The sequence below is a fragment of the Xylaria bambusicola genome, assembly GCF_022495145.1.
Source record: "Xylaria bambusicola strain CBS 139988 unplaced genomic scaffold F5B22scaffold_1, whole genome shotgun sequence".
Classification (NCBI taxonomy): Eukaryota; Fungi; Ascomycota; class Sordariomycetes; order Xylariales; family Xylariaceae; genus Xylaria; species Xylaria bambusicola.
This window is the reverse complement of record NW_025953554.1, coordinates 1,888,886-1,912,617: the sequence shown is the minus strand read 5'-3', so window position 1 is coordinate 1,912,617 and position 23,732 is coordinate 1,888,886. Positions and strand designations below refer to the sequence as shown.

At 49.8% G+C, this 23,732-nt stretch overlaps 5 protein-coding genes across 5 annotated transcripts; 4 read left to right on the top strand and 1 right to left on the bottom strand.

Moving 5' to 3' along the window:
• Window positions 1–1,645: 1,645 nt before the first annotated feature.
• F5B22DRAFT_26537 (uncharacterized protein) lies at window positions 1,646–4,595 on the top strand. The gene is made up of 3 exons (XM_047970138.1): window positions 1,646–2,309; window positions 2,372–2,479; window positions 2,540–4,595. Exons 1-3 carry the CDS (start codon window positions 2,180–2,182, stop codon window positions 4,486–4,488), a joined length of 2,187 nt encoding a protein of 728 aa, XP_047836604.1. The 5' UTR covers window positions 1,646–2,179; the 3' UTR covers window positions 4,489–4,595.
• A 4,254-nt stretch (window positions 4,596–8,849) lies between these two features.
• F5B22DRAFT_584184 (uncharacterized protein) lies at window positions 8,850–12,311 on the top strand. Its single transcript, XM_047973412.1, has 2 exons — window positions 8,850–9,860; window positions 9,923–12,311. Exons 1-2 carry the CDS (start codon window positions 9,559–9,561, stop codon window positions 11,805–11,807), a joined length of 2,187 nt encoding a protein of 728 aa, XP_047836603.1. The 5' UTR covers window positions 8,850–9,558; the 3' UTR covers window positions 11,808–12,311.
• A 254-nt stretch (window positions 12,312–12,565) lies between these two features.
• Window positions 12,566–19,119, top strand: F5B22DRAFT_584183 (ankyrin repeat-containing domain protein). The gene is made up of 11 exons (XM_047973411.1): window positions 12,566–12,931; window positions 13,009–13,219; window positions 13,279–13,332; window positions 13,389–13,454; window positions 13,506–13,533; window positions 13,636–13,838; window positions 13,894–13,920; window positions 14,043–15,650; window positions 15,699–17,061; window positions 17,219–18,612; window positions 18,665–19,119. Exons 1-11 carry the CDS (start codon window positions 12,735–12,737, stop codon window positions 18,875–18,877), a joined length of 5,364 nt encoding a protein of 1,787 aa, XP_047836602.1. The 5' UTR covers window positions 12,566–12,734; the 3' UTR covers window positions 18,878–19,119.
• Window positions 18,848–20,506, top strand: F5B22DRAFT_653263 (kinase-like domain-containing protein). Its single transcript, XM_047979703.1, has one exon. It carries the CDS (start codon window positions 19,332–19,334, stop codon window positions 20,307–20,309), a length of 978 nt encoding a protein of 325 aa, XP_047836601.1. The 5' UTR covers window positions 18,848–19,331; the 3' UTR covers window positions 20,310–20,506.
• Window positions 20,277–23,692, bottom strand: F5B22DRAFT_584179 (OPT oligopeptide transporter protein-domain-containing protein). Its single transcript, XM_047973410.1, has 5 exons — window positions 23,037–23,692; window positions 21,774–22,983; window positions 21,411–21,621; window positions 21,084–21,359; window positions 20,277–21,011 (listed from the first exon to the last, which is right to left on the bottom strand). The coding sequence occupies exons 1-5, from the start codon at window positions 23,296–23,298 to the stop codon at window positions 20,598–20,600; spliced, it is 2,373 nt and encodes a 790-aa protein (XP_047836600.1). The 5' UTR covers window positions 23,299–23,692; the 3' UTR covers window positions 20,277–20,597.
• Window positions 23,693–23,732: the final 40 nt, after the last annotated feature.

Sequence of the window (23,732 nt, the reverse complement as noted above, 5' to 3'; positions counted from 1 at the left end):
TCAAGTCAGATGCTATTGTTCGGCTCAATACACAAAACGAGCATACAGAAATAACGATTAATTTACCGGGGGACCTATCACAGGGACTGTGGCCCTGGAACTTTCGCGGCTATTTACCTAGTCTGGACAAGTACGACTGTTAGCGGAGTGGACCGATTCCTGCTACCATCTTGAAGTCAGTAAGTAAGTAATGTATTTGCCGTGTTAACGTTACCTACTAGGTATTGTCTGGTGTTTCGCCGTACGGGTATGAGCACGATATCAAGTTTAGAGAATGAAAGCAGGTATTGTGAAGCCCCTTCTGGAGGTGTTGGTCTCCAATTAAGTAATAGCCGCAGCATTTATTGCTAAACGATGCCGAATATACGAGGGCGGTCGTATGCATTAACCTGCATTGCCAGTTCTACATGTCCTGTCGGCGACCAGCACCAACACTAGGTACGCTACTCAGTGCATACACTCTGCTCCACTACTCAGAATACCTCTAGAATCTCTAGAATCTGTCGAATAGATTGAGGTCGAGATTGGGGAATGACGAGTCGCGTAGGTTCTTCGAAATTGAGGTTTCATGCCAGAAACGAAACGTAGTAGCCCCCATCCCTAGCCACTTGTAGCCCTTCGCAACCCGTCGCAGCCCGCCGATACAGAGCACGAGACCTTCTCTCCTTTGGTTGCCCTTTGGCCAAGGTGAATAAGAGCCCCTTTGTCTCAGCCAGGCGTCGAGCGACGTTCCATTGGCCAGCAACGCTCGGAGCTGTAAGGCACCCGTGCCAGCCCTGAGGGTTGGGAGGGTTGGATTGCGGTACGACCACACTTGACCACACAGGCGAGAACAGGGACCATTCGACAAAGGCACCTCATCTCGCAGCGCGCTAGGCCCTTAACAATTGTAGTGGCGTTCGTGTTTCATTTCACAGCGACATAAGCGGTTACTGTACCAGCATGCCGACACTTTCTCGGCGCTCCTTCACACCTCAAAAGGGGAGGTTCATGACTGGCAGCATTGGAATTATTCTCGAATTGTCGACCTTCTAGTGCACCATGACATAATAATACAGAGCCCAGTTGCCTCTTGCGGAAGCCGGCATTGCTGAATACATCACGCCTCATCTTGAGTTGTACAGTCTGGGGACACCAGCCTGGCGCCTCCAAGGCCAACCCATCACAACCAAGGACAAAGCTAGGGAACCTGAATGATTGGCTCCCTTCTGCTTGCCTTTCTTGCTGGCCGTCAGACAAGTTGACCGACAGACAATTGACACAAGGGTTTAAGAGGAGAAGACAGGAAACGAGTCTCACCACTTCTATATATATTCAAATACACGATTCCTATACCTGTTGTCTCCCCTCTCCTCCCCTCCCCTCCCCCCTCTATCCCTCTCTTGCTCCCTCTTCCCTCCGCTGACTCGAGTCTCACCTCTTTGCGTCCTTCTCCTCCATCCAAACAACGAAATATCGACAGTACATAATACTAGTGCATTCCCAGTACTACACTACGAGTGCTGTAGTGTACACTAAGGTAGTGCCTAGTCTTATCCTGCGAAAAGTGCCAAGCGAGACAAGGGTAGTGTAGTGTATACACTAAACAGCCGTGCATATCAAATCGCGACCAGGGCCCAGCGAGCGTCCAGGGGTAGTTGTGCAGGGATATTCAAGACGCACTCTTGATACAACAGGAATAACCACCCTCACCGATCTTTGTGTACACAATTCGAGTGCCCTCAGACTTGACCTCCTTTTCTACCAATGCATTATCACGTTTGTATCTAGAGTGAGCCCTCACCGGAACCCTATCTCAAACAGAGCCGCCGCGGAAGAACTCGCCGGAAACATTCTGCCAATTAGACTACCAATTGTGTTACTCTTAGAGCAGATCAATTCAGGGAGTTGTCGGCGTGGCACAACAGAGATCTTCGATCCTATATGCGACCCCCAGTCTGCTCAGATCCCCATGACCTTGTCGGCTACAGCACTTCCATCGAGCAACTGTCGAACTCCATCAACTGCCTTATCCTTACGAACATTGTGATCGCCTAACGCCTGGACGTACTAGGACGACTCACCGCGGTATAGCTTAACGAATAGCGAAAGAGTTGTCAACTATCAAGCGATCACGAACGAATGATTATATGGGCGGAAAACACGTGTATTAGGAAGCTTGGAACCAAGGACCACAATCATGACAGACTTATCACGACAGTCGGCTTTCATGCCGACAATAAAATGCTCTAATTGCGGGAACCAAGTAGAGATCTCTATGATGGGGGAGCACGTCTGTGGAGGTGATAATGAAGCCACAGCGACAGAACGTATGTTAGCTTGTCTTTGAATATGATATCTCTCTTGATTTGCCTTTGTTGACCCCGTACAGCTGTTCCACCAATGCCAGATCTGCTTGGTGGCGCCTTCACATCATTCAAACAAAATGTATTCGATAAATTTACTCGTGCACCACCGACAGTGGACACCTCTGCAGCAAGTAGGTCGACCATTTGTTACTAGTTGATGCGGATCATATCTTCTAACCTCTCTCTATCAGACCGAACATTTGCACGGGACCAGTTGACGCCGGTCAGTGCCTCTACGGGATCCCAAGCCATATCACCAAAGACACCGATGAACGGCCGTCTTGGGGCCGGATCAACCAATGACGACTATTTTGCGCCGGCTATCGCAGGATCTCCAAGACGACCTGGCGGCTATGGCGGGTTTTTGGCAGAGACAGAGCCAGAGACAGAAGAGGGAGAGGCCGCATACGGGACAAGCCCTAACAAGCAGACAACAAATCTTTTAACGAGAATGAATAGCATAGCACCGGGACCTTTCGAGGTTGCCCGAACTCGTTCAGCTAAGAAGAACGCGTTTCCCCGGACTACCAGTAGAGATGATAACGCAGACTCGAGCGATGATATTTCAAGGCTAGGATCATCGATTGATCGGCCTGGAACATCGGCCTCCAGTTCTTCGGGGAGGAGCGGAAGTATAGCAGCGCCTAAAATGCCACGGAAGAATGGGTATGGTGGATTTGGGCCACCGCAGAGAGAAGGGGAAGACGCTCGCCCACAACCTCTTCCTTTTGGCAAACGGTCGGAGACTTTCCCTGAACAGACTCGAAGATCAGGTGAAAATAATTCGCCGATAGAGGCTCCTATACGCACACCATCTGCGCCTGGTCTGCGACCAGATAGATCAAGCAGGCCGTCGACACAGAATGGGGATAGACCTATAATGACCAGTGACCGGAAACACCGGCCTTCATATGGAATCAGAGATACGTCGCGTCCGCCACCGCCACGGAAGAGCTTAATACGGCCACCAACGCGAGACGGTAGCCTTTCAATAAATCTCGCTGATGAATTTGGCGCCGGTAACCCTTACCACTCACCATCAGTCTCTCAATCCTCGAGCAATTCTGGTTATAGTCACCAGTCTAGAGCCAGCAACGTGAGCTCAAATACAAGCCCAGCTCGGTCGGTAGGATCCCGTTCCGAACCTCGGCGGCCATCTAATTCGGCGAAAATTGATGCACTCATGGATGATTTACAAAGCTCCATGAACGAGTTGCAACCAGATGTACCAACAGTACAGCCAATGTCAATGTCGAGAAACGGTAACCAGAGATTAGCCGCGCCCAGGCCAGAGCCATTACAAAACTTGCGACTAGATCCAGCTGCCCAAAGCGCCCGAGATCACCTTTCCGAATCTCCTATCTCACCCAGGAGTATCCCCAACCCAGACCGGCTCGACGCCTCTCCCTCCGAAGCCCAGAGCCGGTCGCGATCCCAGACGACCTCCACCCAGGGCTCGAGCTCGCACAACCGCCAGCCGTCGCGGAACCCGCGACCCCGCGGGAACTGCAAAGCGTGCCAGGAGCCGATAACAGGGAAATCCATCGCGTCCGCAGACGGGCGTCTGACGGGGCGGTACCACAAGGCCTGCTTCGTGTGCGCGACGTGCAAGGAGCCCTTCAGCTCCGCGACGTTCTACGTCCACGAGGACCGGCCCTACTGCGAGCAGCACTACCACAAGCTCAACGGCAGCCTGTGCGGGTCCTGCCACAAGGGCATCGAGGGCCAGTACCTGGAGGACGAGGTCCCGCAGAAGTACCACCCGGGATGCTTCCGGTGCGGCGACTGCGGCGTCGTCCTGCGCGACGGCTACTTCGACGTCAACGGCCGGTCGTATTGCGAGCGCGACGCCTGGAGGCGGATGCAGGCTGCTCACGCGCGCGCCCAGCAACAGCAGCAGATGGGCCCGCCTGCCTCGAAGAGACAAGGCTCGACGGCCGGCCCGAGTCCAATGCCCCAGGGCATACCCAGCATACGCGAGCCGCCGCGGGGCCTGCCCTCGGGCCCGTCCTCGAATCTCCACCGCCCGTTCGGCCTGCCGACGGGCCAGCGACTGATGCCCGGCCAGGCGCTCGGGCGCGGCGGGCTAGGGCCCATGCAGAAGATGGAGAAGAGGATGACGAGGCTGGGGATGATGTGAAAAACTCTTTGTAACGTATCCTTCGCATCTTGGTTATACCTGTGCCTTTATGAAGATTCCTCGGGTCCTCAACTCTTCGCACGCGAACACGCCACTCTATTCTTTTCCCCTCTCCAGCACTCTTCGTATTTCCCAATCGAAACCGTCTTGTCTTGTCTTTTTTCCCCAAGCACTCGCATCTAGCAATGGCGTTCCGCGACTACGGGGGAATACATGCATTTCTATTCCAAGATTTCGCCTTTTGCTTTTTTTTTTTTTTTTTGGCTTCTTTTGGAATTCTTTGCCCTTGTTTCGCGCGTTCGTATATACCCTATTCCATTCCGTTCCGTTCATCTATGCTATCGTCGCACCTCCCTAATTTCATTTCCATCATTTGATATGGGATTTGATACCACAAGGTCTTACCTTCGCTTTACATCATATATATGTATACCCCTGTGGGCATGCTTTGCTCCGTAGAAGTGCTGGTTTCGGTTCTATTGTTCTTGGGAACTTCCGGGCTGGGAGGAGAGGAAGTCCCTTTTTGTCTGCGCTAGGAATTTAATTTTGAGGGGAACTTGGTGGGGGTGTCTTTCTATGTTCCTTTGAGGGGTATAGGAGATAGACAGGTCTGTTGCATCTTACATGCTCATCTAGAGCCTCACGCTGTGGGAGATATCTACACAGACCGACATGACAGACAGACAGGCAGGCAGGTAGGCCTCGGCGAATTTACCGCGTGGCCGCTGATATTTCATCAGGCACTACGTGGAAAGAGTCACAATTACTCACTCACTCACTCACTCACTCACCGATGACGAGGGCGATGCGTGCTTGTCATTGAGCCCAAGCCAGTCAGTCCGTCGAAGACAAGAAAAAGAGGAGGAAAGAAAAACAACAATAACAAATAGCATAGTAAATGCAATAATACGTTAAATCACTTTTCGAGGTTTCTGCCTATATATCTGTGCCTCCTGTTTTTTAGTGCCATGCGAATGACACGGGATTACCTAGGTACCTAAGGTAGGTAGCGAAATGCATATGTCATGTAGGTAGAGTTTGATCATATTATCTCCCCTTAGGTAACCTGTTCGTCGTGTGCAACACGGGGAAGATAAGCTCGTATCTACAGTACTGTCCTGATGGATCGGATGACGGTGGTGACGCAGATGTACCGGCACACGAAAGCGTATCCGTGCCGTCTATTTAGGTAGGTAGGATACACGAATTTCTATTCATTCAGTCTTGCGTTGTGAAGCGTGCAGGCAGCCGTGGCGGCGCCTGGAGCAGGTTGCACGACGGTTCGTCAACCTGCTCGGCTGGTGTTACGGTTTTGAAACATGGTGGTGGTGGCTTGTTCGGTAGATGTTTTGTGTAGCTACCTGCCTTGCTGTATGGATACTATGAAGAAACGGATGTCATATAGTAGGTAGTTCTTGCAAGGGCCTACTTAGATCCAGTGCATCTGTTTTTTTTAGGTGTGTAAAGTCCGTAGATGCAGCAGTTGGACCTTCTGGCAGGTAGAAATGATAGCATTTCTTAGGATCTCATTTATGCCAGCCCACATACCTTTAGTACCTATTCTTCTTTTCGCCTCCCGAAAGTACAGCATGCGTTACTGAGATGAACCGGACATATATAAGTTCAAAGCCATCAAATGCTGCTCTCTAGGCAACTGTTCGAAGGAGGAGAAGAAGAATGGGCCAAACACAAAGTGTAGTAGCATTCGCTGGCATAATGGCCGGTGGTTTCGGACTTGCAAGGCCAAGGTCGATAAGGATAAGGGATCGGAATCTTGCTGGTGGACACGGGACGGCACCGCACAACTCCGTGGCACTGCCCTTCGGATGGTCGTCATCACATCACATCACGTCACGTCACATTTGCCGTAAAACCACTTCCTGAGTACATTGCACAAGTACCTGACTCAACTGGCCGAGTCGGTGATTGTACGAAGTATGGTGGTGACACTAGATGTGCTGATATGTTGTCGCGTCGCACGTGGTGTCCCCAGCAAGTGGAGTGGAGGTATTTACTTTCTTCATCCTCGGCAAGATGGGATGTTAGTGTTGTTATAACTGCCCTTTGGGATCGGTGAACTAGGTACTATGGTACATAGTATTGCTGCTGTATTCCTTTGCGTTTCACATGTTCTTAATAAGACAGAATAAGGTATACATAGAAACCGTTGGTCATGCAAGTGAGCGGCGTCGGTGCAATGGCGGAGCAGAAAGGAAGTGAGACTAAAATGACGTTATGTATGGGGGCGTGCGCATTGGACGGTCTTGGCGCCGGCGCATGCTTACTTACACACCTAGTACATATACGCCCTCCCTAGCCCCAGATGGCGACGGTTTAGTAGGTATTTGGTATTTTCGCTTACATGTTCGAGAACATGTTCTAGATGGATGGCGTTGTGTACCTTGAAATTTTGGCGAGATTGTTTTTCATCATGACTTACACGAGTTCGCAAATCCAGGGGTAACGGTGATAGGAAGAATGTAGGAGGATACCGGCAGACAGCAGCAGATGATAGGAGAAGCGCTGTTGCCCCTGGCCGTAGGTAAACTTTAATTTGGACAATCTGAAGATCATTCTTCGAATTTAGATCTGATCTACCGACGTCACTCAAACCGTTTGGTTTCGTCAGCCGCTTGGGTGGACAGGGTGGATAAGAAGGTTCGGTGTTGAGACCTAGCTTGTAACTCCCAGACGGTCTACTGCCAGTCAAGCATATTCTGCCCAAACGTGGTAAACGAAAAACTGCTGATGTTGGTATGCTGTACTCTGTTTGTTGTTATATTTACCCGCGCAGACGGCCATCAGCACCAGGCGCCATGCCATAGGTCATTCAACTCCATATTAAAAAAACCCCATGGCGATCAAGTGGCTCAGAATTAAAAGTCTGACTCAAGAATATACCTCACTATGGTGGTTAGTCTGAGAAGGAGGTTGATGATCTTAGTGAGATACCTACTTATGTTCACGAACGCATCATCAAGATGGGGACAGTTAACAACTTGAAGCCCCAACTACTGTGTGGGTACGTAGGGAGCTGCTAGTGCCGAGACATACATGCTGTAAGCCGTCGATCATGTCTACCTTACGTGTACATTATTATACTACCATGTATATCACGATTGTCTATTGAGGCTGTGTTGATGTCTGCAGATCCAGTATGGTCGCCATGAAATGAAACGAGAATACAGAATCAACATACCTACCTAGGTAACCTTAACGACGGGTTAGAGTATACAATAGCGCTTCTCGTCTTTCACAGATATGGCCGAGCTTGGGTATTCTTCTCGATACCCAAGTCGCTATATGTACGAACCTATATCCGTATATTCATACACGTAAGCCGAGTTCGACCCGTGCTCTGCCCGTGGTCTAATGAAAGATGTGATCTGATTTTTATCTCGACCTACCTCAGTTATCTACATAGGTATGATGTTGAGCGGTCAAGTACTTAGGCGGTAGATAAGCTCTGAACGAACGAGTCCTTGGCTTGTTCCTTCCAGTCTCTGCCCCAGTCCCTGCCAGAATCCCTATTCAAAGCTATCAGGAAGCTAGTAGGCGGCTATTAGGGGCGCTAGCACTTGCCAACTACCCCTGATAATCATCAACGGCTTATGAATTCTCAAACACTAGTGTAAAACTTCTCATTTTTGCCGCTACCTACTTCCATATATACCCCACGCTCTTGCTTGCTCAGACTGTACTATGTAAGTAAGTAGGTAGGTATTTACCTAATGGCCTGGATATTCAGTACGCGCGTCCACTACACCACCCTAACGGACCCCCTATCTTGTAGGTACCGCTCAGATGCCGCTCTCCTCTCCTTTCTACATCCAGCATACTGCCTACCTAGGTAAAGTATCTCCGGTATGTGAGGAAGTGCTGTAAGTACAGGAATGAGCCAAATAGGAGATATCAAGTTCAAAATCTTTCGGCCTCGCACTCCATCGCACTGTATCAAGTGCACATCTAGTAGACACTCTCTTGTACCTTGTACATAGTTTGTAAGGTGTTTCATACTCGGGTACCTTCCTGCGACCAGAATCCGCTAGTAATTTGGCATACCTAGCACGTTATCTACAGTACATTTAGCGTACAGTTGTAGCAGACTTGACGGGTATGTATGTACCCCTACCGTATTCAAGCAAAATCGAAATGTACCCCCCAAGTCCATACCCCAGTCCCAGTCGGGATCGCCAATGCTGTCATCCATGCTACCTGCAGTACGGTACCTACACTTCTCGACCATCCATCCCTTCCACGACACCTCGACACCTCGACACCTCGCTGGTATCTGCCGCAACAGCTCAGTCCGGTTTTCTGTCCTGTGGATGAAAATCCCGGGCTTGGCGATGCGCACACCATCCACTCTTTCTATCTACAAGCTGTACGTGTACTCCATTCAACATTGATGCTTCTCTCCTCCAGCTGCGTCGTTTTATATACCTATCGCGTCTACAATTCGCCCTAGAAGCCCTGGCCTATGCGACTTTCCAACTTTCCACACACTCTCTCCCTCCCTTGTACATTTCTTGCTCACTCCCTCGTACAGTACCCTATTTCTGCCGACTAACGGCCGGTCTAGTCTCTGAGGACCTCACCCTCGGCTTCTTTGCCCAATTCTTGTGCCCAGTTGTACGACCACCGGGTTCGCATTGTCCTTTTGTTTGTGGTAGTCCAGTCTTTGTCCAACCCACAGCTTCTTTACGAACGGCAACACACCTCCCCGCTCCGTGCCGCCCGCCACGTTCCCCTGATGCTGCCGCTCTGTTAATTTACGAATCGCCTGCCTTGTGGGATATCAGTTTCGACGTCCTTTGATAGGAGTCCTTACGTTCCTTACCTATCTGCACACGCCTTTTCCCAGCGCACACCGCCAAAGCAGAATTGTCTTGACATTCTCTCTGTCTTGGCATACTCTATCTGCCAGATTGACTCTGGGCGTCTCGATACGAATTCTGATTTCGACCGCCATGTTAATATCCTGCAACTTATTCTGTTAGGTCCTCGCAACACCACGCGAATTATCCGCTAGTTAGAAGGGTATACTCGGCATCTAGGTCATAATAAGCAATGTTGGCTGTACAGCCCCGGCGGTGGCTAACAAGGCCAAAAGGCCTGCTTGTCTTCGCATTCACTGTGACCACACTTTATTGGCTCATGTTACACAGTTCGAGTCATTATCGAGATGTAATTCGGGAGAACCCTGCAGCGGTTGCAAACGATGCACTCAAACAGCCGGTCATAGAAGAAATAGATGATGGGGAAAACCCGAACCACGTGCCTAGTTTTGAGGATAAGATGAAGGAGGCGCAAGATGAGCAACAAGAAGCTATACGCCAGCAATTCAGACTTGAATACGACCAGCTAGGCCGGTGAGTCGTTCAACAAATCCTGCATCAACGTGCTGGGATGGACTATTCTAACTTTACCATAGCCAATCCGGGGCAGATGCTATATATGGCAAGACCTTAAACAATCTGGACATCAGCAAATCACGGTCACGCAGCTTCGAAGCCCAGCTGACTCCCGCCGACACTCCAAGTTACTTCACTACGCACAAACCATATGTCTACAACCCTTACCCAAAGCACATGCAAAACAGCAAAGGGGGATTGTATGTTCCTTGCGACGGTCCGGGAGGAAAGGTAATCTCCGACATAAAGGTGTTCAAGGGAATTCCGAAGGATTTTCCCGAGCCTCTCATTGGTGGATACGACATTTTGGAGATGGATGGCGATCTGTGCTTTGAACGTGAGACCCGGCTTGGTATGTACGGATTCCAAAATGCCAACGATACCTCCGATCCATCGGTGGACTGGGATAAAGTACATTGGGGTGAATTACAAGAGAAGTGCGTCCAGAAGAACAAGGCTCGATTTGATTTACAGGGCCAGCCAAACCCATATGTCAATTCAGTTTATTCAGACAAGAAGACCGCCCCGTTCATTGGTGCGGACAACGAGCTAGATCTTGAGGATACACCCAAAGGTCGTGATCATAACGATGATCTCAGGAGGGGCTTTGGTGCTTCTAACAAGCGACCCACGTCGGGGACATCTCGCCCCGAGAACGCGGAGTCTCGGTCAGCAATTCTACTGCGGACATATACTGGAAAGGACTATAATGAAAACGACAAGCAAGTGATTCGTGCGCTTATCACTGAGCTATCACTGCGAACAGGTGGTCTCTATCAAGTTTTCTTACTTGTCCATGTCAAAGACAATGCCTATGCGATCTGGGATGATGAGGGGACTTATCAATATGTCCTCCAGCAAAATGTCCCTGCCGAGTTTCGAGACATAGCAGTGCTATGGAATGATGAGGCCGTACAGGCCATGTATCCGAAATTAGACCCTTCCAAAGCGAACGTGCATGTATCTCAATGGCTGTCGGTCCAGAAGTTCATACAGGAATTCCCCGAATTCGATTATGTTTGGAACTGGGAGATGGATGCTAGAATTACCGGCCAGCACTACGACTTCTTAGAGAAGTTGGCTGCCTTCGCAAAGAAGCAGCCACGGCGTGGTCTTTGGGAGCGAAATGAGCGTTACTACGTCCCCTCTGTGCACGGCGATTACGACACAAACTTCCGAAAGGAAGTAGAGGAGCTTACAGGAGAAGATACCATTTGGGGACCTCCCGATTTCCCTTTTGTTACTCCTGTCGGGCCAAAGCCTCCCGTGGCTCAGCCTGAAAAAGATGACTACCAATGGGGTGTCGGCGAAGAAGCTGATTTGATTACCGTAGCTCCGATCATTAATACCAACTTCAGTGGCTGGGTTGGTGCTAATGACGTGTGGGGATTCAACGACTCATCACACGCCACTCAGCAGCTGCCACGACGGGTGACTATTGTCACACACTCGAGAATTTCGAAGAAGTTATTAGACATCATGCATGTTGAGAATTTGCGAGGCAATGTAATTGCTTCAGAGATGACATGCCAAACCATAGCTCTCTTGCACGGCCTCAAGCCCGTTTATGCACCCATGCCGATGTTCTTCGACAGGCCGTGGAAAGGCAAGGACATTATTCGATGGTTCAACTCTGGTGAAAAGGGCGATAGTGGAGGTGATAACTCTGCCATTGGCTGGGGACGCGAGGCTAGGTATGGCGGAATCACATGGTACTACAGAGCAGGTCCGCCTCAACGACTGTACAACAACCTTATGGGGTACGAAGACACCAAGATGGGCGGTGAGGAATGGGAAGAGATACACGGCCGCCCATGTTTACCGCCAATATTGATGCATCCGATTAAAGATGTTGCTCCAACGGAAAGCGGCTACGAAAGTGAGTCCCGGCTACCGTTTGGCTAAGATGTTGGCGAGTGGAGGCTTGTTACACTCTAGACGATCGAGTCTTCGCGAAACATCCAAGCCCACATAACGAGTCGGCCTTGGTGGGAGCACAAAAACTTCATGGCATTGTTTGGCGTTCACATTCTGTAATTTTCACGTGTGCTATATTTATAGCCACGATGCATTATCTGGGCGTCCTTGACCTAGTTTCTTTTTTCTTTTTGTTTGGGAGGATATACCATATCAGGGCGCAGGGTGCACTGATGGAAAAACGACACATCATAGATTATAGATGGATGGCAGATCCAGGAAAAGACAGAAGGGTCTGATACATACGACAAATCACCTGTACGATATTTCCTATCCTTCTGTTCAACGCAGGGCATACGTTTGCCCTCACATCGCGCATTCGCATTCGATACCATGGAAACACAGGTGCATCTTGGTCCTCTGAAAGGACGGGGACACATGTATAGCATTAACCGGTGAAAATCAATACGAAATTCAATGGTGAATTTAACCCATCTTCGCCCAGACCCATACCAATGTTGATGTAATCAACGAGATATGTGCACTAGGTACCGTACCTCCTTATTTAGCTACCCCACACCACACTACCGTCGCTGTAACTCGCTGTAACTCGTACCAGTTCACTGGGATGCCGGATGTAACGTGGGGGCTGAACTTCAGCTGAACGGCTCTTCTTCAACCCATCAGCATCGTTATTTTCGGCGCCCCGATACGCCTCTGACCTTGGCGCGCAGAGGGGTGCTTACAAGTGCTCCCTTGCTGCCTGCTGCCTGCCGGGGCATCAAAGCTGAAGGTATATAGTTATGCGTTGTGAAAATTGGGTAGGGTTTGAGGATTTTTCCTCTGATTTTTTTTTTGGAATGTTTGATAAGAGAAGACTTCATGCGAATACCGATATTGGTATGATGCGCAGAGATGTCGGGTATATTATCTACGAGTCCAGATAATGGTGATGATCCGAAGTATGGAGGTGGTATGAGAAGCGCGGAGGTAAAGACTGGGGAGGAGACGGCTGGTGTACATGGGGAGTTGTATGTTGCGTGGACTTCGAGGCCGCGGCGTTTGGCGGCTCCGAGGGTAGATGGCGCTCGTCGAGAGAAGGTTGATGTTGAGTACGTTTTTTTTTTTCCCCTTTCTTAGCGGGATACGAGCTGTCGGGACTTACGTGTGTTGTATCACCTCCCCTTAGTGCTGTCGTCGTCTTCGGACTCGCTGATCGTCCGCGTGAACCGCTGGGTTGGCTCTGCGATCACCTCGATCGGAATGAGGGCGATTCTCGCATTTTGCACTTCGGGTATCATCCGAGCCAGGTCCTCACGCCGGGGCACGCGAATTTCGGTATCAATTATCTTGCGGAACGACTGCTTGGGGAGTTGGTGGAGTTACGGGCTAGTGGTGTGGTGAGTAGTGAGTGGTGCACTTTGGGCTGGAATGAGTTTGCTTATGTTTGATGGGTTAGAAACGTCCGATTATTTTCTTCGCGTTTGATGTTGGATGTGTGGTTGTGAAAAAGGTTCGTTTATGTCCTGAGTTGGGTTGAGTTGGACCATGTACTAATAATCTAGGTAGGCACTCACGATCGCGGCGAAAACGAAGAGTTTGAATGGCGAGGTTTTTGATGCGTGCCGGACACTTGTAACTCGCCATGGTCTATTCTTGGTGTTTCGGCTTTGCTGATGATTACAGGTGTTTTTTCACTGTCCGAATCGGAGTGGTAAGTAGCCCCAAGAGAAACCCCTACTGATAGAGTACCGCGCTCTCATAAAATAGAGACTCTGTTTTGGTTCGATGCAAGGTCACTAATTCGACGATATAGTAAATGCTCTTGACATGGAAGATAAGCTGGCTCGTCTTCTCTATGACTCAAGAAGTCAGGTTAGGCCTCATGTCGCTGCTCTCCCTGGCCTGGCGGCCTCGATACTGGAAATCAACGAGTCGTTCATAGCGTCGAAATTCCTGCTTCGAAGCTACATTGTTAGCATCCATGATGATGTTATGCTGGGGTTCGAGGCTTGGAGGGTGCGTAGTATTCTCTGCTTCCGCACCATCTGCTGGTGTATCTAACGGGAGATAGGAACTTGAACATCACATGTCAGCTTTGGTGTGTATTATCATCCCTATTGCCTAATTATTTAGCAAATCTATATCCCCACATTCGGCATGCTATTAGACTAACTGGAGCGTTGCCACGAGACATCATTTCTAACAAATAGATTCTAATAGGGAACGCCATTCGAATGGCGTATATTTTGTCACCGACAGACGAACGTCTTTGTGTCTCACCTTCTGCGGTGGCTCCGGGGACTCGAATCAATGCCAATACTTGGAACAGAAGCCTCCCTCGCTGCGCAGTTCCCAAAGTTGCCGTTTGACGGAGAGCGCGCTCTCCTTAGTCTAGCCACGCCTACGGAGCCGTTCATCGTGGCGGGCCATTCCGCGGCTCGCATTGAGCTGTCTGACGTATACTCGCAATGGTTCGACTACTCGGGAACTCAGGTCCTCTATGTGTATTCGGGTAAAGACAACAGAGAACTCGTTCGACGGACCTCTGAACAGGTATTCTACCATCTGGCAGACCTGCCGCCGCGGGGAAATAAATTGCTACTAGTTATGTATTATTCTTTCGAACATGTCGACGCTAGATCATGCTCCTTGTCTAGTATGCTTTGGACTTTCTTGTCACAGATTACTTCTCAATTTCCTGAGATAAGACATTTCATACCCTTCATGCTAGACCGGCTTTACGAAGAGCAAGCATGCACTGAGGCGGATTTGCTCGGTTGGCTCGAGTTCTTCATAGCTCGCTTCGACGATATCCGCCTTGTCATCAACCATTTCGATGACTGCCTGGAATCATCGCGGGACGCCTTCGTACGGTTTGTTGGACGAATCGCAATGAAGAATGACAGGCCGATAAAAGTCTTCCTAACTAGCAGAAAACCTGCTACATTACAAGCCGAGCTCTCGGAGTGGCCAAGCATTGATCTTGATAGGGGTATTAATCCGCGAGAGACAGAAAAGGGGGCAAATCTGCATCACGACGGACGACGCCAGAAACTTGAATTAGCGCCCGAGCCATCTTTTACAGTCCCAATACGACAAGTTGTGCAGTCATCCTCCACCACACCTGCTGCCACTGAAGCTGCTGACTCCTTAGCGCTATCCATTTTGTTGGAGCAACACCTTCAGCGGAACCTCACTACACAAGAAATACTGCAGGAGACTACCCGAGGTTCTTTAGAGATCTACAGCTTAGAAACAGTTCTCGATCGTATACTCCGGAGCATACCGGATCAAAAGCAGGCACGGATAGCAGTTGCTTTCCTCCTATTCGCAACGCGACCGTTGTCGACCAATGAGTTCGCGACGCTCCTGTTCCTAGGGAGCGTTGTGGACAATGGGGATCAAGCTTTCCCATTTTGGGATCTTGTTGATCGATTCGAACGGCAGAGAAGAGCTTGGTTCGCTGGTATTACTGTGAACAAGCACAGCGGGATTCAATTAGCACATCCGCGCCTAGCAGAGGTGCTTCGAAGACCTGAGACACCGGATTCTCCACGCTATTTCTGGCATGAGGTTGCGAGAACCGCGCATTATGATATGGCTCATATCTGCTTAGGCTACCTTGCTCGGGATAAAGTCAAAGAGGAGCAAAATCTATTGTCCGAGAAGCCATTCATTGTCGATAGCGACTTGGGCTTCATCAGTTATGCGGTTAGGTTCTGGCCGTACCACTTCTCACTTGCTCAACTTACCTCGACTGAAGACGAAATGAAAGACTTACGACGGAGAATGGATGAGGTTGACCTCAGCCAATGGTCAAGAACTCTTGTGAGTTTCAGTGCAAATACTGCTAAATATTTTGCTAATCTCGGATAGTGGCTGTTGTCAAACCCCTTCTGTCGAAGCAGAAATCCCTGGACGTCTCCGATCCCAGCCCTCTTTTATCTAGGTTATCATAACATTCTTCAACCGATCAGCCCTTCAGATATCGCACTGGCGATAGAGGAAGCAGCCCGAGTTGGTAACACTGAGCTTGTTAATAGTCTTCTTGGAGCAGAAGAGGACAAGTTATCTGATTCTGTTCTTCTCGAGATTATAAAAGCTGCGAGTTCAAGTGGAAACGAGTCTTTGACTTTAGAGCTAATCGATCGCCTCTCACCCGAGGGTCGCGGTCAATTATTGGAAAGCGGACAGACTCTCCTTTTCAGAGCTGCACGACTTGGTTTAAGTCACTTGGTAAAGAAACTCATTGAAATTGGCGTTTCAGTTCACCCAGAGATTCCTTACTCCAATGGCACTTTCGCGACGCCACTTTGTATAGCTGCTGTTGCGGGACATACCTCAGTCGTGGAAATCTTACTGGATCACGGAGACGGTACCGAATTTCAGTCTCATCTCCAACGCACCCCGTTATCTCTAGCAGCATCGCAAGGGAATGCCGACGTTATCGAATGTCTCACGAAGAAAGGCAAAGCGAACATTGAGCACGTAGACGGCGGTGATGACGTCCGAAAAGGAACTCCGCTCCTTATCGCGTGTGAATGGGGGAATCCTCTTGTAGTCGAGAAACTGATAGAATTAGGTGCAGATCCTAACAAAACCGACGATAATGGGTGGGCTCCGATTCTGGTAGCCGCGACATTTGGGTATCGGAGGACTGTGCGGACTCTACTAGACCACGGCGTCGACATAGAGACGCCAGGACCCAACGGGTACGGGACGGCTCTAAGATACGCACTTGCGAACGGACGTGTCGAAGTCTTCCGCATGTTGCTCAGCCGAGGTGCGAATCCTGCTAGTTCGACATTCCGCGAGCCGCTCTTGTATGAGCTCGCCAGCCACAATCTCCCAATGACCATCGGGAACCGCATCGCCCTGGCCAAGCTTCTCCTCGAGGAGCACCAAGTGGACGTGAACGCAACAGGCATTCGAGGCAGGACAGCGCTAATACGGGCTTGCGCGAGGTCGCAAACCAGATTTGCGACGTTTCTGCTAGGGTATGGCGCAGATGTAAATCTGGCTGATAAGAATGGGTACACGCCGCTCTTTGAGGCTACTGAGGCGCAGAACTTGCACCTTGTTGAAGTTCTCCTTGAGAAAGGCGCTGATGCGAATGTGCTGACTTCGACAGGGGAACTTTCACTGCATGAAGCTCGCCATTCGCCTGATTTGACGCGGTTGTTGGCTGAACGGACGAGAGATGTCGATTATCCGTGGCCGAAGGGGGTCACTCCGCTAAGTATGATTTCTTCTAGATCTTTATTCTCGTTGGTCCTCTTGTGTGCACGACAGTCTCATGACGGAATGTTTACTTCTGAATTCCTATACCCAACTACACTAGCTACCTTTAAAATTGTCCTATCCATCAGCAATTACTTACTCCCGGTCTTGAACAGTGGCTGCCGCATCAAAGGGGTGGACACAGTCTGTCAAAGTCCTACTCGAGCATAAAGCCAACATCAATGCAGTCTTTACCAGCGGAGACGTGTGGGTTGGCTGGACGGCAGTTATGTTCGCTGCTTTCTTCCACTACGCAGATATACTCCTGATCCTAGCAGAGCACGGGGCAGATCTAAAGAAGGCGGGCGCGGACGGTGCTAGCGCCCTCCATCTAATCTTCGCATCACCTGCGTCAGAAAATGGAAGAGAAATCGAACTGGAGTGTCTGGATGTCTTGCTGGAGTTCCGGACGCGCATCAATATCGACCAATTGGGTGAAAACGGCGAGACAGTTCTACATCGGTGTGCGCAGCGCGGCCATCTGCGGGCTGTGCAGAAACTCGTCAGGGCCGGCGCCAACCCCAATCTTCAAGATAAATCCGGCTCTACGCCGTTGGCTGTTGCTGTATGGGATGCTAGACACGATGTCATATCGTATCTCCTCGAACACGGCGCCGATCCGAATATCGCTGGAGACGGTCTTAATCATAAAGAGGGTCCTCTGCACCGGGCGTGTCGTGACTCTGACTTTGCTGTGGCAAAGATGCTGGTTGAGCATGGGGCGGACGTCAATCGCGACTCTGTCTCTGGTCATGGGACGCCTTTGATGGCTGTTTGTTTGCCGTATTCTAAATATCTAGATGGTACCGATAAGATCATCTACCACCTCTTAGAACTGGGTGTAGACGTTAACGTCAGGAGTCGTTACGTAGGTAATCCCCTGGCCGCAGCTGCTTTGGCTTGCCGCCCTGAAATTGTCCGCGCCTTGCTGGATAGGGGAGCAGCATACGATGGCGAAGACGAGATGAGGAGAAAGCCCATTCACTTTGCAGCCCTCAATGGCGAGGAGAATTTCCGGATCATTGAAGAGAGAGTCGGTAACGAGATTGGAGCATTTGACGTCCTTGGCCGCTCGGTACTCCATTACGCTGCGCAAGGGGGTCGGTTGCGGGTTATCAAGCGCATCTTCGAGTTATTACCAAACTTGGATGTCGACACACGCGATATTGATGGCTGGACTCCGCTGTGCTGGGTAGCCAGAGGAACGACCAGCTGGATTTCCGAAGATCGCGCGAGCGAACCGACTGATCCTGTGGGCGTAGTCAGATACCTCCTCGATCGAGGCGCTGATTGGGGTATCAGCTGCAAAGTTGGCGACAAGAACTGGACTCCGCTGGAGATAGCTAAATATACCGGAGCACCGGATGAGATCATCGCTCTTTTGAAAGAGAAGCACAAGTCTGATCCTCCAAGCAGCGGTGCAGGCGATATTGGCAAGGACGTCAACGACGTCAACACGCCGCCGAAGGGTATGGCTATAGAAGGAGTCACTTGCGATGCTTGTCTCTGGGTTAGTCCGGACCGTATATCTGTTTAAATCATAACCAACTAACAAGACGCAGGAGATCCGCGGTATCTACTATATGTGTAAAGTATGTTGCGACTTTGCGCTATGCGAGAAATGCTGGCCCCATCGCGACATCACACACATTTTTGAGTCGCCTCATGATTTTGAATACATAGATGAGGAAGCAGAACACAACGCCCATGGGATATTGAGCGAGGAGCGAACAACTGTTGACACCGGTGTTACTCCGGCTTCTTCTATTACTTAGACCTCGTAAGGATGGTGACGACAGCTTTGGTATCTGGTCTGATACAGTGATGAAAGACAATAGGTCCTCGTCCGTTCAGAATAGCGTCTGAGAGCTACTGTGATACCAGGTGTTGTGGAAAGCTTCAAAGAATACACAATCCATTCACCAGCTATACCCAGGGAGCTTTTCTTTGTCTCGAGTTACCTGTCTTTAGTTTATCTATGCCATTCATGAATTGACCTTGCCTTGGAAACACGAACACTGAAGCCTTGTTCTGAAATCTTTGTGAATCTTTACAATCCCATTATGTCTTTAACCAAATGCAAAGAGACGGGAGAGCTCACAGCGTATATAAATAGAGCGCATAAGATCGAAGACAGAAGAGGTCTTATTAGTTTTATTAGTTTTACATTTCTCAATAGCTTATCACCCTTCCTAGTACATACTGCTACGAGCCCAACATTGAGTCACCATGAGTCCGCGCTATACGCCAACGAGTCCGTCTTTCTCATATGGCTATACACCAATGAGTCCGACATACCGGCCAACGAGTCCTATTAGTTGCCAGAGCTATGCGCCAGTGAGTCTGCCCTACTTTGCCCCCTCTGATGCCCTTCCAGAGCCTCTCCCTACCCTTGAGCAAGTGCTCTCTTGCCAAGATTTTCTCGCACATCCAAATGCCTATTTATATAAGCGGGTGTCGATAGTTCGCATCGGCAAGTTCGTTGCGAAATACGGCAAGGATGTAAGGAGCGTTGAAGGTGAGACAATGTTACTTGTAAAGTCCACTACCGCGGTCCCTGTGCCAGAGGTCTACGCTATATATACGTTTGGCGAAGACGACGAGATGACCATGCTCATCACAGAGTTTGTTGAGGGGCTTCCCCTTGGGGATTATCTCGAGTCCATGACCGTGGAGCAAGTAGACAATATTCAGAAACAGCTGACTGCTCAGATGGACATTTTGCGGTGCATTCCCGCGCAGGGCTATTACGGTGCTATTGGCCGGCGACCATTTATAGACCCATATTCGTCAGAGGAGTACGGTCCCTATGACGAGTACACGGATTTTAACACGGCATGGTTTGGCATCTATTTCCCTCACAACGATACTAAGCGTTTTACTGACATTAAAAAGTTCTTCACGATAAGCTTCGAGTGCATCGCTACAGCGAAACGGCACACTTATCCGGTCTTCACCCACGGAGACCTTCATGAAGAAAACATCATTGTTCGGTCGTGTGGGACGCCGGTAATCATTGATTATGAAACCGCTGGTTTCTATCCTGCATACCACGAAAGACTTGTGATGCAGAATAATAGATGCCCGCTTGACATCCTGAGTGAAGAGTTTTCAGATGAGTGTGAGATGGAGATAGATGCTCGCAACGCATGGAACAAAGCTGAGCGAGAGCGGGAGTCCGATGATTTCATAAACTTGGATTATTAGAAGGCGAGTATCGACCGAGATAGAGCATTGCTAGTACTTAGCTTCATGTAATAGTATATATACAAAGAACCACGAATTGTCATAAGTAAATTGTTCACTTTGAAAACTATGAGTCCCTTATAACGACCGTCTTGACTTTATAGATATTGGTATTAACTTCCGGCAGTAACGAACCAAATCCCTCTAAGAGATGATTTCAACTCTCAACAGCTTCTACTTATTTATATCATCTAATATCATCTAATATCATCGCATACATTGGCAGATCGCGCTTAGATACGCAAGAAATCAATCTAAAGCATAGCACTTCTCAACACTAACCGGGTCATTCCCCCACCAATTCGGCATAGTTATGACCTTGCCACTTCCAAAGAACAAGAAAATAAGCAGCAAGTTCAAGTTGAACGCGGCATCAAACGCCGCAGCAAGGATGAAATTATATTTCGCCCAGAGTTGATAGCGATATCGATACGCCCAAAACATGACGACAAAGCCGCCGATGAAGCGAGAGAGGTAGCCCGTAGAGATGTTCCCGTAGAAGATCGCGGCACCACTGCAGAAGATCGTGGTGTTCCATAGATGGAATTTGGCGCGAGGAAAGCGACGGTGGAGTAAGTAGATGAGAGCTGGCGCACCCGCGCCGAAGAGGAACGCGTAGGGGATCGGCTTCCATTGCTGCTGCTGGAAGAGTTTCGCGGGACCCTTGTTGATGAAGGAGATTAGTATCATTCTTAACATGCGCATGGTTGACAATCCAAATCTTGCTATACTCACTATTAGGACGTATTGTACGCCAAGTGTCAGATAACCTGCTAAGTACTGGCCAGTCCAGATATGCGCTGGGTCCTCAAGCTCTCCAGTCAGATAGTCACGCTTGGTGTTCAGCACCCATCGCATAGCAGCATAATTAATCGGGACGCCGAGGGTGATGCCAAGGACCTGGGAAAAGAAGATCGCGCGCTGGGGGACGTGCATATAATGTCCTATCTTTTGGTCTTGAAGCATATACTGTGCTCTGTACCAGGCATCCCCAGCTATCGAGCCATATACCTAGGAGGTATCAGCTAAACACGGGTAGGAGAGATTTGGTGGATGACTTACACTTGCACCTATGGGATTCCTGTGATGACTAAGGTTCTGGACCATAGTCCCATATAACAACTCGTTAAAAGTGCCAATTGGTAGTTGGAAATTACTGACGGCGTAAAGCCATCCTAAGGGTATGACCACTACAGCGCCGGTCGCCAAGGCCACGAAATAAGTCCACCAAGGTATGAAGATTAAGTCTTTCGCAACGATGGTGATGATAGACCTAGAGAATCTTGGTTAGTGATCGCCATTTTCTATGCGAGGCTAGGGGAAAACTGCTTAGACATGCTACCAAAACATGACTCGATCCGTACAGCAGCCCTTATATGCTCAGGGGACAAGGCGAAGCCAAATCAGAAGCTGAGAATCACTCACACAAACGACATCGAGAAGAGAACCAAGTACCACCAAAATGGCACCTCTTTATAAGATCGCATAAGCACGTTCAACCGATCCGTATACTGATGATTGATCCCCTGGCCAGGACTATTCCTCCGCGCCCGAAACTTTCTATAGGCTTTTCTGATATTCGAAGCTCCGAAGAACGCGATCCAGGCATAGGCCGAGATGTACGAGGCGTAGTCAAAGAATATGGTCCAGAGGTTGTGCACTCCAAGATACATAGGCCCCAGCTCTTCGTAGGCGGTCTGGTTGAAAGTATTCGAGGACGTGACAAGACTGGCGACGGGGTATATCTCGCCATCAGCGGTGCAAGCTCGGTTCGTCATCAAACAATGGCTATAACCTCCTAGGCCTCCCCATTTCGCCGCTGGAAGTAGAACCCAAGCACTTAAGACGAAAGAGGCGAATAAGACGACTTGCGACCACCATGGACTCAGAAACAGAGGCACGCCGGCATTGTAATTCGATATATTAGCCCAGTCGAAGCTGAGATTGAGAAATCCCATACCGCCAAGGCCCGAGCCAATGAAATTCGCAACGGGATTGTGCGGCGCGACCCAGCATAAGAAAGCGAGGGAGCTGAGGAATGGGAATACGAACTCGGGCAGGAATTGCCAGAGCGTGATCCCGAGTAACACGAACCAGAATACTTTGAACTGCTTCCGGGCCGCAGGCGACGGGTTCTTGTTCTGCTTAGCCTGCGTCTCGAAGAGCGCGGTCTGGCACAGAGCCTGCCACCACTGGTACGAGGGCTCGTAGAGCAGCAGCTGGCGCGCGATGGCGGCGAAGGCGTACCCTGTCGCGTCGATCGACCACATGAAGAATATCGCCGCGGCGGGGTGCAGGAGCTCGTTGAAATACAATTCGCCGACGGCGATGGGCGTCGTCGCGAGATTGCTGGTCGCGCCAGAGGCCGCGGTGACTGTTACCAGGACATGTTCTTTGACAGACCATGGGCCGGGGTTCAAGTTGAACGACGATCTTGTGAGAGGGATGCGGATCTGGCGATTGGGCAATACGCGGGCGAGCCACAAGCCCACGTAGTTTGAGGCGATCTGGACGAAGAACACCGAGTACGGCGCATATGTTGTCCGAAACGTGTTTATCTGAGAGAGAAATGCACCCGGGACAACGAAGATTACGGCCAATATGAAATATCTAAAGGTGATTGTAGGCAACGTCGCTATCTCGAGGGTCAGAAGGACGCCGAGATGAGATGGGGATAGAAATGCATACTGTCGTCGTGAAGACTAACGACTCGCCTAACCTCGGCAGGGATCTGGCTGATCTCAGGGTCATCCTCAGCTTCCAAGTCAGCGTCTACCTCGACGAAGCTCTCGACCTTCTGCTGGACACCACCATTCGTCGAGCCATTCTCTTGTTGCGGCGAGGCATGGTCGTAGGTGCGTTTATGGAGAGCATCGTCCTCAACTGGCTGAGCGCTAGTTGTCTTGGCTCCAGACTCCTTGAAGCTTGGCGCACTACTGCCGGCAGACATCGTGTTAGTCGACTTGGCTGCTCAACGACGTCTTGTGTGATTGGAACTCGCAACGCCAGCAAGTTATACGGCACTCACAAAGAGAACAGGGAAGAAGTTTCCCGTTCCTTTTCCACACTTGAAGCCACGATTTTTGTCTGAGGTCACAGACGCTAGCCCGGAGGCTAAAACGACGTGCACTAGAAGTCAAATCGCGCCATCGCTCTAACGAGACAAAAGCTGTCTTACCTAGGTAGATGTTGGTTATAAACCCGGCAGCGGGATATGCGGGGTGATGAATATCCAGGTTGTTTCATTCGTTCAGGTGCAATATCAACCTCATGTAAGGTTACATGGTGTTAGGAATTTACTCCACGCTGTTTATTAGATCGGGCATATCTCTGTGGTCCGGCGGAAACCATCTATGGCGAGCCATGATCCCTAGCAGAACAGGA